Consider the following 17,401-nt stretch of genomic DNA (forward strand, 5'->3'; position numbering starts at 1 on the left):
TTATGTGCAATCTGTCGAGAAAAGCTGGTCAATGTTTAAATCTAAAATGCACGAACTAATCAATACCTATATTCCGACCATAAGTATTAGCGAGCGTAGTTCCTCCAGTTAGTTTAATTATACACTTAGGCGTCTTAAAAACAAAAAGGATCGACAATTCTGTGCAGCCAAACACACCAACAGTCGACAAGCATGGCAGAAATACCGGGATACATCCGAACTATACAACTCAGAGGTAACTAAATCTAAACGCTCTTTTTATGAATCAACCCTGCCTAACTTACTTCGCTCTAATCTAACGCAATTATGGAATGCAATTAATCCCAAAGATAACAATAAGCCTTTATCATTAATAAATAAGGAAGGACAGCCTGTCCCCAATGACAAGGTAGCGGAAATACTTAATCTAACCTTCCACTTGTTTCCTCGTATAATCATCACATCATGCCAGATATCACATTTGCATCCAATGGAATCTTGAAACTAATCGAGTCTTTAAAATTGACGTCATCAGCTGGCATCGACGGCATCTATGCTAATGTGCTCAAAAACACAAAGGATGTCGTGGCGATTGCAAGTACTGTGCGGTTGTAGCGTGCGTCATCAACGAAACCTGGCATTTAGTCGCGGAGGCCCAGGCCTCCGTCCCATAGACCTGCGTGCCCGGAGCGGGGAGTAGAAGGCCTCCTACATCATTGAAAAACTGAAGCTCTTAACAACAACTGGCATGCATTTGGTGTACCTCCTTACCTCAAGCTCGGGGAAAGCCGGTGGGAAATGCTGGCACTCAACGACAAAGCTTCCGTAAATGAGGTCGTTGGAGTTGGGATTTTTCACTGTTGCTACTAATGATGGAACGGTCTATCGTCTGGGACAAGAAACTCTTGAGCCGTTTCAGCAGTCGGTGAGAAATGTTTGGCGCGGAAAGATAGAACTAAGTTCCATGCTCCACGTACACAGTATACAGGGCCGCCACACTTCACCACTTCGACATTTTCAGCATCTTAGGAACTAATTTACAGATAAATATGCTTATTCAAATCTGTAATTGGAAGTTTTGAACATATTTTGGCTTTGTGGTTCCCAATAGACACCGCATTAGAAATCCGGTTCACAGATCCACGAGCAATTTTTCTTTATTTAGCCTCCGATGACACGCGGATGGAATTCGATGCTGCGGCTGCGCGACTGTGTTGCTTTCCTGGACGATACGTCCTTTAAAAGGGCAATGCCACTGTATCTTGCGCAGCATATACCAGTATACGCCAGATTTTACAGCGTGGAGCGTGTACTGAGGAGAGTGCTCCAACCAGCGTGCGACTCCCGGAGTCAGAAGTTTATACCGTTGCAATCGTCTTATATTTTATCCCCTTGGCGTCTGTACGCCATTGGATATATAACAAAACGAATTTCAGTTACATTACTCTCTCACAGGCACTACTCACTTCTCTCATCATTCTCCCCAGGTTCTCCCAGCAAGCGGTACGCTTAGGTTTCTTTCGCTATTGTGGCAGTCTTTCTCGTCGCCCCGGCGCTTATTTTTATTCTTGTTCACATCTGTAGTAGTTGAAGCATCGCACGAGACCATTGAAGTCACTAAATGAGTAAATGCACTCACTGGGATAACAAAACGCGAACGCAAAAGGAACACAGCGGCCGCAATGTACACTGCGTCAGCTTCTGCGCCACCTCACTATTAGCCCCCGTCGGCCGCCAGGTGGCGCCACATGTCTCAGCAAACTCCTTTGCAGGTTAACTATATTAGACATTATTTTCTTTAATACTCTTGTATGCTTTTCTGCATCAAAACATAAACAGGGTGCTTACGCATACTTTGTCAGGTACTCCGATGGATACGTGTATATATCCACAAGAGGGTGCGATGGATACTCAGGGCACCCATCTTGTTCCCAGAAAATGCCCGAAAGTGCCTTAAAGTGGTCCGATCAGCTGCGGTTTCTTGGGACAATGGGGTCTAATTTCCCCCATCCACCGTTATTCTCCTCAAGCGGTAACATTACCTTATTCCGTATAATATAGGTATTCTGTCTGCTTGTAGTGCTTCCTAGGGGTAGAGGTGGATGTGCGTGCTGGAAGAGATAACATTCCTGAAGACTAAAGATTGGCCGGACGAACCTATTGAATACGGCGACGGTGGGTAGGTAGCCCCATAAATACGAGAGGTGGCTGGCTTAGGTGTTATTCTGGAGGTTGCTAATTTTTGCTAGAGGCTTTTAACACATGCTAGCAGAGAGTAGACAACCCACATGCAAGCCACGCCGTACAGTGAAAGGTCCATCGCTCCCTTCTCGACCGCGGGAGCCACGTGCGGGTTTTACTGCACTCTCCCCTAAAGGTGGAGAGGGGGATTTGCTCTGCCTTGTGCATGCAAGAACGCCAAAAGCCCTCTTTGTTACGTATGACCTGAGATTTGTTTTATTCGGCCCCGAAGGACGCGATACCAGCATTCTAGTCAAGTCTGGTCACGTCTCTACACAGCCTGAAACGGGGCTTTGATTGCCGCCCGCCGATCGAGCTGTCTTCTTACATCGCAGTCTATACTAAAAGAAAGACCACTTCCAGGACATTCGTCGTTGACGCAATCAACTTTGACGTCCCAGAGACAAAGTGCTCATAACACGTCGTGGGTGAGCGTGCTAACACTAAATCGCTTGTTAATGTGTTAGAGGGGGATAGAAGATCCAAAAATATTTGTCATGTGATGCCAACCGCTTCACATTTGCGTATGGTTTACAATCATTGTTTAAATTTTTCTCTTCATATCTATTGTGAGTATTATGTCGGTTTTGAGCATGTGATTACCAATTTGAGGCAGGGATATTTTCAACAGTTCTTTTTTGGCTTTTTCTTGCCAGAGGGAACTGAAAAGATATGATAAAACATAGAGGTGTTTCCCTCTTCCTTAATCCTATGAAGAAAAAGTATACATCTTTAGCGGCCAGTTTCAAGCTAGTTTGCAGACCGCCACGGATGGTTCAGTTCATTAGTGACTGCAGTTATTCATGGAAGCTAGGTAACCAATATTATAAAAAATCTAAATATCAGCTGGCTTGCAAGTTTGTTTTAGGTCTCCCCGGAATATATAAGTGGTGTGGGGAATTCTTCTTTTCAGAACTGATCCTAAAATCTGTATTTTCGTCGCTCTCAATGTTTACGGCAGTGACAGTGAAGAATCCCGTGGTGAGTTTTGTGACGGTTCAAATGAATAGCTTCAAGTTGCAATCTTACTGAGAGACCAAACTGAATTTTTTGGTTAAATATTCACTATTGTTAAAAAAAAAAAAACACTCACGTGACTTCACTGAAACTTTCAAGAACGACAGACCATCTTTTAATATACAAAAATTTCGAAAAGCAGAAAAGTAGCATAATGTTAGTAATGTAGAAACAAAAATTCAACAAATAGAATGATGTTATAGTTAGCTGATCTAAAACAATAATTAAGATATAAAGAAAAAACGGCCATGATAGCAAACTGCTATCACCCCGTTTCAAAGGGGATGCTCCTATATTCCTTCCATCCATCCATACCCTCTACGCTCGTCCTGAGCCGGTTCTGCTCTCTTCGGCTCGGGTTTATGTAAACCCGGTAGGATCGAGTCCACTCAACTCAGCTCCCCAACTCGACCCTCCGCTGTCGAGTACATGTAAAAAGGGCTATAAGTTATCCTACTGGGTTTCTATAGAATGGGCAGGTACCGACGGAACACTGCCGTTTCTTCGTTTCGCTTCCACCAAAGTGTAGCCGCCGCTAATGCTCAAGTACTTGACCTCTTGCTAAGCTACAAAAAAAAAAAAAAAATCTCATGACCGTTCAGCCACCTGTGCGGGCCAGGCAGCAAGAGGGCAAGAGGGAATGCAAGAAGGAGAAACGTTGAGGCGACTATTGGCTTTGGAGAATTTACGGATGCAGCAATATTCGTTTTAGGTTGTTATATAGTGTGCCCTCGGAGTGTACATTTTTAGCCATCACGATTGCACATAAATAACGCGCGTATATCAACGTAGGACACTCGTTAATGCAATGGCCATCAATGAACTGAAGGGAAGAGGAGCCCTCAGTCATTCTTTGGTTCATTTTGCGGGGAGCCAAGTATGTAGCGCATAGAATAGAGATTGGCTTGGCTTAAAATGTGAATGTTCAATGAAGAACCAGCTCCTAACATGCTTAGTCATTTTCAGTTCTTTAGAATTAAAATTAGTAGGTTTAAGAGCATACATTATGTGCTCCTAATAATTCGGAATAAAAGTGTCCATAAATTTATGAAAGCTTTAAGACAACATATGCAACGTGCAGACGTTTTTATTGCTAGCTTCCATGTCGCAAATACAACTTATGCCTTTAGATGACTGCTCAAAAGGACTGCCCGATGCCGAAAAGTGTCAGCATGCAGGAAGCGGACTTCTGCAAAGAGGGCAAAATTTGTCATCGGCGTATCGAGTTCCTAAAATTTCAAACAGCCCAAAAGATGCGAGGACTGCACAAAAGGCATAGTGAAGGTATTCACTGCTTTCGATTTTCTCTGTTCTATGCTTGGGCTTTGTGCTATGGATTTATATGTTGTGAATACCGACGGCCTATGCCCAAACGCTAAACCTCTCGTGGCTTAGGCAACTCGGCTACAGATATCGGAAGCTAGCTTAAACAAGCAGGAAAAAAAGATTTATGAGAAGCACAATAAAAACAGTTAAACAACAGCCAATATTAGGACAAACTGTGTGAAAAGTTCCACGGGGTTAAGCTGGTTCCTGAAAGTTTCAAAACATTTTTTTTTTTAATCGAGATTTGCAGTCGTGTTTGTTAGTTACCAGTCACTCAACTTTTATACCAGGGATAAACGAAAGCTGAAAAATAAAGGACTCGGAACTAACGCAGCGAAGAAAGGCTTGGAAGTCTTAGAAGTCAGCTGAAAGTTGCCTCCACGGGAATAGAGTCCACGCCTCGTTGATCGATCAGACCCATTTGAACCGCAGACACGTCAGCCAGCTGAGTCTATATACATCTATCTATCTGTCCGTGGGCATCTCCCGATTCTTTTCCCACGTTCCTTATACGAACACCGGCTTCATGCGTTGTATTGAGATACGCTATGTCCACGTAGCAATCTTTTTTTCTATCCGCTCTACGTACCATATCCATCGTTGTTTTTGTTCGAAGAACTATGTCATGAGGGGGGAAGGATGGAGAAAAAGGAGGGAGAGAGTGAGCGGAGGAGAGGAGTGGAGTAAAGGGGGCGCTGCATGCGGCAAGTTATTTCAGCTTCGCACAAGACACCACTGTCTCACTCTTTCAACCAGTTCATTTTTCCAGTTTCCGCGGCTTTCCTCTCCTCCGTCGACCAACCGCTGGACGGCCGTGTAGTGTACGAAACAAAATTACACAAAACAAAAGCGCGCACACGACGACTCCCCGAACGAGGCGTGTTCGCTTCTCTGCTGGGCGGTCAGCGGCTTGGGCCAGCAGCCTGCCGCGGCCGTCCCTACGGCTCTTTTATCATTTGATTTCCCGCAAAGCTGGAAAGAAAAGCGCCGAACAACGGTGCGATATCGACGGCGAGAATGGAAACTACACAACAAAACAGAGCGACAGTGAAGAAATACGTAAACTTGAGCAGGAGGTTTTTCTCGACCGAGCCTCCGTGCTCGGCGCCCAAAGCTGCACGCCTCAGGAATTGAAAACGCCGCGGTCGGCAGCGCTCGACCTCTTTTCATTCATCGAAGCCTCCCGTCTTTCTCTTCATTCCTGTCTTGAGCTCGCTATCCTCCTTTGTGTGCGGCGAGCCCGCAGCCCGCAAGAACAAAGTAAGCTTGTTAATATTTCAAAAGAAGGCTTTGCTCGCGGTTCCACCTCTCTTCTCCACTCCTGCGATCCTTTGCCTGCGCACTTCATTGCGATCTCCTCTTCCTGGCACTTCTCCTCCCCTCTCTCTCTCTCTGCTCATATAACATTTCCCCACTTCAAAGCCCCTTTTCATCGCTTCGAGTATACATTTTACACCAAGCCTCCGACTTGCATCTTCTTTTTATGACCCGGACACCGACAGCAGAGCCAAGAGCTCTTTTTTTCGTCTTTCCGTAGCGTTTCTTTTCTCTCTTTATTTCCACAATTTTATTTTATTTCCTGGCGCCCATCTTCGTGACGCTTGAGATCCGGTGAAAACAATGGGCACAGTGCTCCTCGTTTGTCACTGACACCCTTGTTTTATTCCCAGTGGTTTCCTATGGCCAACGCGCCGTGCCTCCACGCGCCGTGCTTCAAATCTTATCGCGCTCCCACGCCAACGCATTCGTCTTTCTCTCTTAGCAGACTGTGCTTGTTATGTGTGTCTATATACAGTGTCGACGGCTGTTGCCGCCACTCCTACTGTTACCGCAGCCGACGCAGCGGAGTTTTCACAGTTCTGCTCAGCTTGCCTGCGCTGTAACGGCGGCCGGGTGTACGTCAAGGAAGAACAAAAGACCTTTTGAGCCGGAGTTTGCCTTGTCCGCCGCTAGGCCTGAATAGGCGTGAAACTATATAGTTGCCTCGTCAGAGCCCCGTGAGGGAAACAAGGAGCGACGCCATTCAATTTCTTGTTTTCTCTTTTCTCTTTTTTTTTGTGGACTCTTCTTTCCAGTGCGCAGCATGCGTCACTACTTGAGTTTGTGGTGCTGAGGCTGCCAAGTGAGTAATCCTTTAGTGCGCGTCCTAAAAATTCGAAGGTGACACTGCATGTATGTTTACTCATAGTGGGCTCACAAGGTAAGTGAACGAGTTATCGTTACTAGTAAATTATCTGACACTTTGTAGATGTCACAATGCTGCGCGTTTTCGTACTTGTAATAGAAAGCTGACGATACCACTCGTCAACACGAGGTTCGCACATTCTGCCGAAGCTTCTACGCGCAGTTCAACAACGAAGACCGCGTTTTCTTGTTTACACACGCCACTGTTATCTGTTATATATAGGCAATTATTAGCACTCCTTTAATCTTTGTTTTCGGGTACGTAGTGGAATTTTTACTCAGGAGCTTTGTCTTGGAATAGGACAAACACCTGTCTCTAACTGACGTTATTCAACAAAATATACTTGGGACTGAAAACTAACAGGTTACCACCCAGCAGTGGCCGGCCCAGTTTATTCCACACGACCTAGGAGCTCCGGGACACCAATCACACAACGAGAGGGAGGGATAAAGGTAAAACAATGATAGAAAATGTTGATCTCTCGTGCACAATCTGGTAGCGCTGGTAGGCGTACACAGAATTAATTCACCGAGGCTTCAGCTCGCAGCTTAGAAACTTATTACTAGGACTCTCAAGGTAGCCAAGGCTGCTGGATTCCTGAGCAGTGGACCCTTGAAATTTTCCTCAGGAAATTTGGTTCTTTTGAACAAATAATTTTTTTATTCATTATTTTCCTAGTTTCGCAATGTTATGTTAATCTCAGGTTATTCTTGTGACCCTTAGTTCACAATTTCTGAACACAATGACCAATAGTGCACGGATTCAGAACATAGTGAATTATATTGCGAACTGGTTGAAGCTGCAATACCTACATGCAAGCTTCCTTCCACAAATTAGTGACTTGCTCCGTAACTCAATAGGAAACGTATTAACATGCACTGTGTGGATAAAAAAAGGAAAAAAAAAAAACCTGAGTGCTCGAAGTAGAGGCAGACAGAGAACGCGAGGGTGGAAGAACGGGCTAGTTGGTAATTCATCTTGGAAATCAAACTAGCGCACTTCAAAACAAAGACACAGGAAGAGAACGACGACACAGCGCTGTGTCGTCGTTCTCTTCCTGTGTCTTTGTTTTGAAGTGCGCTAGTTGATTTCCAAGAGAACGCGAGGTTGTTTTTTTTTTTTTTGTTTTTTTTTTTTCAGTTTCGTCCACAGGTGTCTATCTTCTTTCGCACAAATAACCCGCTCCTCAGACTTCCGACACTTTGAAGGGCATCAGCTATCGTTCGTTTTTACACTGCGATAACATACGATCGTTTCAGTTCATTCACACCCTAAAAATGTATTGTTTGTTGCTGAGCTGTTGGCAAGCTGTTTCAAATCTCTCGCAGTACCGTGTCATTCTCTGCGTGTTCGTGCGTCACCCCGTTTATGCAGCCTTTTTGTGCCAAGACAGTACTTACTATGGTAGTTCTTAACATGTTAGTGCATGGTAGTGCTGATGTAGGATCTCACTAAGCTACCAGTTAGGCTAAAGGGAGAGAGAAAGAGAGAGGTAGAACAGGTTAACTAGGCGCTGCCCATAAGAATACAATCGGCTAAACTTTTAAGAAGCGCTGTAAGCTGGCCGCCATGGGGATATCACCATCACTGTCCCCATCATCATTTCTCCACAATGTGTGCTAAGTACTAAAGTCTGTCATAAAGCCTTCTGCTAGGTCATCCAAGGCTAAAGTCACACGAATCGTACCATCGGCTCTCACCTCCACATCTTACTTTTCGCCATTCATAAGTTTTCCTGGAGGCATGTATAATTCGTACTCGATATCTGTGCAGTATTAGTTTTAAAGCGAAAGCTATACTGGCCTAGCTCCAAAGTGGGCGGCAGGCACAATCAACGCGTACAAAAGCGTAGGCACTGTCTTTCAAATTGCGGTGGACAAATGTTGACGTGCATTGGCGAGCACGTACAGGAGGGCGAAGTTACGGAACAGGAGAGTAGTTAGCCGTTCAACGTAAGGTATGGCAGGAGGAGAGACGGCGCTCTTGGCAGGGGGAAACAAGAATTTGACCGGTAGACGCAACTATGTGCCATATACGAGATGAGAAGAGGCACATCATCTTGCTGCAGTACCCGTAGCGAACTTTTCCGTGCATTTTCAGTTAATCTCGAAAAATTCAGCTCAGGATGCCGGCTTTTTGCACATTCGCTTTAGCGTGCTGTATATAATTAAACTTGTTGCTGCCTTTGTCTTCTTCCAACGTTTTCCTCACCTAGGGACTACAGACGACATGTGTAATAGAAAGCAGTATTTTTTTTTTTTTTTTTGCTGTAGTAGGCAGGTATCACCTCTAGTCGAAAGTTTTGTCAAGTTTAAAGCCTTTTGTTTTGTTTTTTTCATGTTTACGCAACTGTGTGGACAAACAGATGCGAGAAGTATGTACACTTCAGCATCAGCAATAAAATAATAAAAGTGTCGCTAACGTCCTCTTCTGTCAAACTGTGAGTGGCCGTGAGCAGTACGGCCGTACGGTCTGGTACAAGCAGACCGACATATAGCCTATTTGCACTATGACGACGAAACACGCAAACATATTGCTGCAAAAAAAATTGTGAACTGTTATGCACGTGTTTTTTCACCTATATTATCGGCATGTTTTAAAAAGCATCATTATCACTGTTATTCAAAGTTTTAGTTGAATTTTATGCCGAGAGTTAGCGTGAGGCGTAGACGGGTAGACTCATTTCATTACGCGAACGTGTGGACGTCTTCTATGACCTCTACGAAGCCGAATCGCTAGTCTAAAGTATTGTCACGCACCTTTGGTGTCCGCCACAGCACCAAGCCTTCGCAGGCTCCGGCATGGTCACGTGACTAGCCGCGCAGCGAGGTATCAGCCGAACCATGAACGAGAGCGGGGAGTGCAAGGCACGTTAGGAGATGCCGAGAAGCTACTTCAGCATTCCCGTGAAGTCATTGCTTGACGTGAAAAGGCTCGACAGCAAAGAAATGAGACTCGCTAAGCTTGACGTGCGTGGAAAACTCCCAAGAACGGGAAGAACGGCTATCTAAGCGACGGCGGCAAGCCGTCGGCGCTGCTGCGGCCTAGTCTTTGGTGGAAGCGGAGTGGATGGATGTCGTTCCTGAGAGGCAGACAAACCATATGATTTGACTCCGTGAACCTAAAGGAAAAGTACATATAAAAAATCGCGCATTGAAAAGGCGGCGTTGCAGACATTCCCGTGGCCACTTTCACGGCTTTCGCTCGTATAGTACTAGCTTTAAGCAATGCTCAAACCCCAACAACCCTTTTGCATCATATTGTTCTGCTGTGATATGTAGTCTAGAAAGCCTTTCGGGCGCGCAAGGAGATATCAAGGAGCACGAGAGCCACGTTCTTTTGCAGTCAACTCATTTCGCTATTATGTAGGTACTAATGCATATAAGTCGCCTTTCTAATTCCGAAAGTAAGATTTGGAGCAGCGCACTACTAGACCCTGAGGCATCGTTTGACCTTCAGGCGTCCTGAAAACATTTCTTCCCGATAGTGCTTTTATTAATGCACTGCAGCAACCTACACGGTATATATTTTATAAGCTGGGAAGATCTGGAAGATGGTTCCTTTGAGAAAGGACTGAAGGTGTACTCGTCGCTATTGACGCAAGCTCTCTTTTCAATTTCACAAAAGCGTGCGCGGTATGACAAGTGCCTAAATTTGAGCCCTAGGGGACCCGTACAACCGCGTTGGTTTCCATTTGCTACTTTTAAAGAAGGACAAGAGTCGTTTCTTATTTCGGGCCTATTTAAATAGCCGATCAAAATAAATTATTTGTCTGTTCTGATTCTGTACTAATATTCATTTCGTAGGCAATGTCTAAACTGTATGAATGTTATTCATTGAGCCTTTAGGCTTTTCAGCATTGCTTATTTCAGCTGCGCGCCGAAATTGCTTCGTCGAAAATAAGCAATGCATACGAGGTTTTTCAAAGCTTTGCAACATATCTCTCAAGATTGATGGCAATCTGCAGTATTAAGAGGTTTCCAAGCGAGATCGTTTCCAGGCCACTGATTCTTTATAACTAATTTAATCGAGCGCGACAGCCTCCTTCTTTCCAGCGTGTCCAACGTTTTGAAACACACGCCTCCATGGGAAATCAGCATCAAGGAACGAATATTGTACGAATATTGTTGCTTTACAATTATAAAAACAAAACATAAAATACAAAATAGACCCATTATTGAAATATTTAAGCCGTTTCCCTCCTCTAAATGTTCCAATGTTTTCAGAAAAGGGTGACTGCGAGCCAGGTTTAGCGTGTGTGGCAGTGGGAAAAGGAAAAAGGCTACGCAGGTCTAAAGGTGGCGTTTACTACTGAAATATAACATGAAGTTAGGATTTGGGGAGAAAGGGGGGGGGGGGGAGCTTCGTTACGTCGCGCATTGTTGCCAGGTTCCTGAACCCAGATGCGATTTTCTTTTTCTTCTCGAATTATCGCGAATATTCTTATGCAACGGCTGCGCTCTACACGGGGTCAGTGAAGACTGAAAGTGAAAACTAGATTTGAAAACTCAATTACAGAGCGTACAAGGAAAAAAAAAAAAGCTGCTTACAAACACGTGACCTCAACTCGGTCCGAGAGAAGCCGGTAATACAATTGTCCCGCGCTCGTATACAAACCACAGTTCAAGTCTCGCCCTCGAGCTCATTCACTATATACAAATTTTCTGTTTTTTTTTTTTTATTCTTGGCTCGAAAAGTAGTAGTGGGTTCTATTAAGAATAAATGAAGCAGTTTTACAGACTCCACACAAAACACAATGCCACGCTTGTCTTGAGCCCTCCATAAAGCTCGGGGTATTTCCTACAACTAGCAACAAGCGGTGCAGGCAACGCAGCAGTTTCCTGGTAAACCAACACACAAACAAGGGGCATCAATAGCACCGCCAATGGCAGCAATGCGCCAGCTTTGTTTGCGGCCCATCGTAAACAGATGGCGCCGGTCGTGGCCAGGGCGTGTGCAAGAAATAAAACGGTTCCCTTTTTCTCCGCCCTTGCCCAGCTATATCTATATAACGTCGCCGAAGGATTCGCCCTTCGGCCTATATATAATGCTGCCTTCACACGAATAAAGTCAGCTGATAGTTAGCGCTTGTGTGTGTACGACTCGCCTTTCTTTTCCTTGTCTTTGATTCCGCTAAAAAAACCCTACATCAAGATTAAAAAACTTGTTTGTGCGGCTTGCAGTCACACCGACTGCATGACCTCCGGTTGTGCTAGGCACCCACAGATGCGTAGCGTAAAACGCAGAATCATGATCTCGTATGTTCTCGTCAAGTACACTCTGCACACTTTGTATTTTGTTTGTTTGCGCTCAGATCATGCATATCTATAACCTAGTTCAATGTATTACTAACGTTTCCATCCGCTTGCGTTCTTGCTTTTGTGCGCCTGAAGAGGGATCACCTAAAAGTTAATATTCCTTAGAAAACCACGGACACTTCCACTGCATAGCTAGACTGCACCCTCGATATCTTTGCGAAGTCTTTGCGATATCAGCCTCCTGTATTAAGTGAGCAGCGTTTATTATGAGTCGCATGGATTCAGGGTAAGGACGAATTGCCAATAGTTTCGGACAAGAAACGCTATTGTAAAATGCAATAAAGAAACCGCATCACAGAAATCTTTTTGCGGACGTGAAAGCTTCCTTTTAGCATGCTTTATTGATTTATTATGTACCAACGGCAGCGTAGCCCTCTACCTAGCCTTTCACTTTGTTGCTGTTGCTTAAGTTTGATTGAATGTAAAAGCATTGCCATGAGCCTCAATGAAGAAGTTTGGACCGTTTAGTAGAAATTGAAATGCCGTTCAAAAGATCAGCAAAATTAAGAAAACACAGAGAGGAGATTGTCATGAGGGTCTTAATATGTGCAAAAGACAAATATTCACAATTAGCGCGAACCTAAAGGGCGAGAGATACTTTGCTTTCTCGGATAGTGAATGCTCTGCTCTACTTTCGTGCTTTCTAGTGCGAGAGAACTCCTTCGTTTAATGTAGCCTGCTCATCATCCGTGTGCTCAGGATTGTGAACATTTGCAAGTGCTAAGGTGGAAGTGCTCCATCGCTAATGCTAATAATAACTCGTAAAACCACCAGTCTCGGGTCTTTACATTACGAAATGTTTTTTATCCACGCCCATTTCATTTCCTGTTCAGTAGAATAGCGCCAGGCAAAACAGAAAATAAGAAAACCTAGTGTTATTAGTAGGCTTTTATTACTATACCTTTCCGTAACTGATTGACATGCTTGATAGCAAGGCCAGCTCTAAAGCGTTTTTATAGTCGTTGACTCTTCATCTCTTAGCACCAGTAATAATTTAAGAAATGGAAAACAAAAGGCATCACACAGTGATAAACGTCTTGCGACCTCTCGTAGCCGCGGCGTCTACTGTTATTGAATGCTAATTCCATTACGCTTGGCTATCTGCCAGAGATCCTTGCAAGCGCGCACCTCCAGCGCTGCGTCCGTAATGAGTTTCGTGGTTAATTGGGGTTTTCCTTTGTACAATTCTGGAATAAATCAAACAAACTTGAAAAGCTTGGCGCGGACATTACAGAACTTTGCCTGACCTCTGCCTCCAAATCGCATCGTTAATGAATATTGTTTGCTCGAATAATGATTCCGCGGACAAAATAATTACTGTGTATGACACCTATGCGCTATGTACACTTAATCCAGTAAGATAGCTGTCACTTTTTTGTTAATCGCCTCGAAATTTTATAGCGTAGGTTCACAGCGAACCGTATCATTTGTTGTTAGTTTGTAAGAGATAATTTCTCTCTTATAACCAAACATTTAGCAAAAGTTTAGCATAGTTAATTTTCAGCGAAGGCTTTACATCACAATTACGCTTGGCAGGCCTCTTTGCATCGTTACGCCGCCCTAAGCGTATCATCATCGCCCCTGGCATCCATTGCTAGTTCTCAGTCGAGGCGCGATTACTCCTCGTTCTTATACCCATCGACTGATGTCCGCGATGGCTGTTTCCTCCGTAGCGCGAGAGAGATGTGTTGAGTGAAAATTTACTTCTACACTTATGTATGAGTCTCCTCAGTCACCTCCCGCAAGCCTAGTGGAACTTGGAAGGGAGCCGGGGCCTTCGCGACTAAAGATACGTGAGGGTACATTGTGCCTCCACGGCTGTAGTCGCCAAGCGGACATCATCCACGCGGTTCATCATGTTCTCCACCTCCCTCGTCTCTCTTCACAGCTCGAAGTTTGAAAGTTCAAGTGTCACCCAAATGCCCCACCGCGATTCTTCAGGGGTTGGTGCGCTCGACTGCTGTGCCCGAACATGCGGAATGAAATCCTAGCCGCGGCGCCTCGATGGAGATGAAAATCAAGACGCTCGTGCGCTGTACACAATCGGTGAATGTTAAAGAACACCAGGTGGTCGGAGCCCTCCACTGTGGCCTGCACCTCATATCCTGACTTGCTTTGGAACGTTAAACCCCACAAGCCAAATAAACGAAGCTGAAAGTCAACCAATGGTGAAAGCGTCAAAAATGTGACCTTGTGGTACGACACCAAGGTGGTCCACAAGGTTACACTTCAAGCGTTCGAATGTTTTGTGCAAAGGAAGGCACAGTATATTTATAGCCACACTTTGTCCTGTGGCTCCCAGAAGATAATATTGAAAATATGTTTTAATAAAAATGTTTAGGAGGTTGTAGTGGCGGTTGGAGTCCTCAGTCCAGAACCCCATTGGGGTTGGCTACTGTCTGCGCTCTTTCGCCGAGTTCTTTTTGACTCCTTGCACCCGAGCTGGAAGATCAATCGCTAGCCCACGTTGACATTGTGTGTTGGTGTATCTGTCACAATTTTCTGTGGACACCTGACCGCAGAGCAACTGTCCGTCCTCCTGCTCGTTGAAGGTGAAATCAAGAAAGGTCAAATTGACGCCCACGTGAAGGCTGCCTCTACCTAGCGCAGTGAAGCTTTCGCTTCGAGAAGAAACCAGCCCAAGTTGCACGCTTCGTCCACGGTGCTAGACCACAACTGCATTAGAATATTGAGCATTGAGGAAGGCTTTCGTAGTATTGGGATACGGGCAGAAGCCGCTGCTAGCACATGGTGCGACAGAAGATGCATGGTACGGAGTGGATTGTAGTTTGTTTTTGTTGTTTGTTCGCGACTGTAAGAGGAAGAAAAAGAAAATGCAGGGCCTGCTAGTGACTATGCAGCTGAGCCACATCCGCTGCCTCGTGCAGACAGAGGAGAAATTAAAGAGAGAAGTGAAGAAAAAGAAGAGCGAGGAAGAAAGACGTGCGTTGCAAAAGCCGTTGTCCGCCACCGAAACGGTGGTGAGCGCATTGACGTCCTACAACAAGTACAACCACCTTTCGCAGGCGAACCCCCGCAGCGCCCCGATTCCCCCCTAATGCCCTCATTCCCAGCCCCGTATTGCCAGCAGCAACTAATCGACAAGCGTTCATGTGCTTTCTGAAGTTTTGCGCTCAGCACCTGGTTCTCCTCTGAAATACTGCTGTTCCTAATTGCACTCGCTCAGCCTAAATAAAACGCAAGTTAGCAAAGAAAACATAACGTAGAGGTAGAATTCTACATTCCTTTTACATGCGCATGGCTTTCAAGTCAACAAATATACTACTTATTTTAGAGTGCAGCTTATTGGCGCCCGTTCCTGCGTTTCGCGGCTTCGCCGTTGCCCCTCGTAGCTAGCTCCATAAATAAATAAATAAATTTTGCCTCAACCGGAAATCGAACCCCCATCCCTCAGATCCTTAGCCGAGTGCATTAACCAACAGCGCCATGCCCGGGATCGTGGAACGCACATCATCATTCTCCTCATCAAGCGTGAGGACGATAGCAGCGATGACAATGACGCTACACTTAGTGATAATGCTCCGCCGGGGTGGTGCAGTGGTAAGACGCCCGACTACTGCAGGAACAGAAAAGAGTAGTATCTATCACTTGCGGAAGAGCAACTAGTTGGTATGAAATATGTGTGACAAATAAAAGTTGTCCATAATTGAACATACATCGCTTCTCTAATCATTTGCCTCAATGAAGAGACAAGCTAAAACAGCCGAAGTAATTTAAACAACGGCAATTTTTTTGCCAATGTTAAGGCTAGATTAGTTTTGCTGCAGACTTGAAACCACGCGTTTTGCTTTCCTTTTTGTACACTTAGTTCATTTTGGAACTGTCCATTTACGCGATTAAATATAGTCGAACTTGAGGCAGCAAGATTTCCCATAATAGTCCGTGGCCGTGGAATAAAGACGAATGATGAAACCTTACGTTACCAAATGCCCAATCTTATGTGGCCTCAATTGTTGGTCACTGCTTTCTTGCAATGTAAGCGTCCAAAGGGAATCATTGCTCGCGCTAAAGATCTGATCAGGTTAACGCGCTTCACGCATTTTCGTACATGAAAGAGCAACGTTCACTCTGACCAACATTGACACTTTACGTCAGTGGCGCTCGCAGATTCACATTTCCCGTGCGACCTTTCCTTTTCCAGCTCGAGTACTGCTTCTCAGTTCTTCCTCTTTTTCTCTCTTAACCATCTCTCTCCTCTTTTTTCCGCAGTGCCACCGGAGCTGCCCGTGATCGTAGACGAATCGGGGCGCAGTCTTCACGGCACCGTGGGGCCCTACGACGAAGGCTCTCGTCTGAGCCTCCTCTGCCGGGTCAAAGGAGGTGAGACCCAAACAGCGTCGGCGGCGTGGCGTCTCGCGCGCGCCTAATGAACGCGGCCACGTTAGTGCTAATGACCACACACCCGCCTCCTCCGAAGTCTCGAGGAACAGCGTTAAGTCGTGGAGCCGGTTGCCGGGATCCTTACCGCAACCGGAGCACCACATCGCAAGGCTCCTTTCACGCGTAGTGTTTTCGCGTCTCTAGAGCGCATCCAAACGAGCGTCTTGGTGCAGCTCGTCGCGAAACGAGAGCGCTGCGACTTCTCTCGGACGGCTCTAAGCGGTCCGGATGAGTTGTTGCGAAAGGAGGAACGAGAGAACAGGGTGTTTGCAACATAGCGTGCATATTCAGCGTCCCCGCGGTCGTGAGCAGAGGTGCGAGTGATACATGACAAGAGAAAGAGAGAGAACGAGAGGGAGGAAAGGAGCCCTAATGCGGGAGTAGAGGAAAGAGAACTGGACGTTGCGTAGCGTGTTCTAAATGGCATCCTTAGGAGGAGGGACGGTTTAGAATTTGGCGCCCAGTCGGACACGCTCCCCTGGGACACAGCGGCGGTGGCCTGGATGGCTCTCAGCTGAATAGTCGAGCAGCAGCAATCAACCCGCACCTTGCTCTGCAGATATTGCAATCCTTAAAGACTGCCGCAACAGGTCGCATGAAGTCACTGCCTGAAGCACAGAGTTTCTGCGGCTGCTCCATTTCTTGGGTGTTGATTTACATACAGAGTTGAGACCACTAGCAGTGTGCTGACGTCATCGCTTTTGATGCACCTGTTAGCACTAATGGGTATTTTAACACGTTTGGTGGTTTTTGCAACAAAAACAAAAAAAGAAAACATATTTTCTCGCAAGGAATGTAGTTTATAAGTAAAATAGTCTATTCGCGGTTTTCTATCCAAGCAGTGCAATAGAGCTCTCGCTTTCAGACGCGGCCGGTCTGGGAGGAAGCTTAGTGTTCTCGTTGACCTGTGCCCATACAAATTAGAAGTTCTGCA

General features: G+C 45.5%; 1 protein-coding gene across 1 annotated transcript in view; it reads left to right on the forward strand.

The window, feature by feature from the left end:
* LOC146200076 (nephrin-like) overlaps positions 1–17,401 on the forward strand; it is a 91,502-nt gene that overhangs the window by 15,763 nt on the left and 58,338 nt on the right. The window contains exon 2 of the mRNA XM_084595339.1: positions 16,297–16,407. Coding sequence (XP_084451465.1) covers positions 16,297–16,407 — 111 coding nt within the window. The remainder of the gene's footprint in view (positions 1–16,296; positions 16,408–17,401) is intronic.

This window comes from Amblyomma maculatum, chromosome 2, assembly GCF_055883805.1.
Source record: "Amblyomma maculatum isolate TAMU_Amacu chromosome 2, ASM5588380v1, whole genome shotgun sequence".
NCBI classification, from domain to species: Eukaryota; Metazoa; Arthropoda; class Arachnida; order Ixodida; family Ixodidae; genus Amblyomma; species Amblyomma maculatum.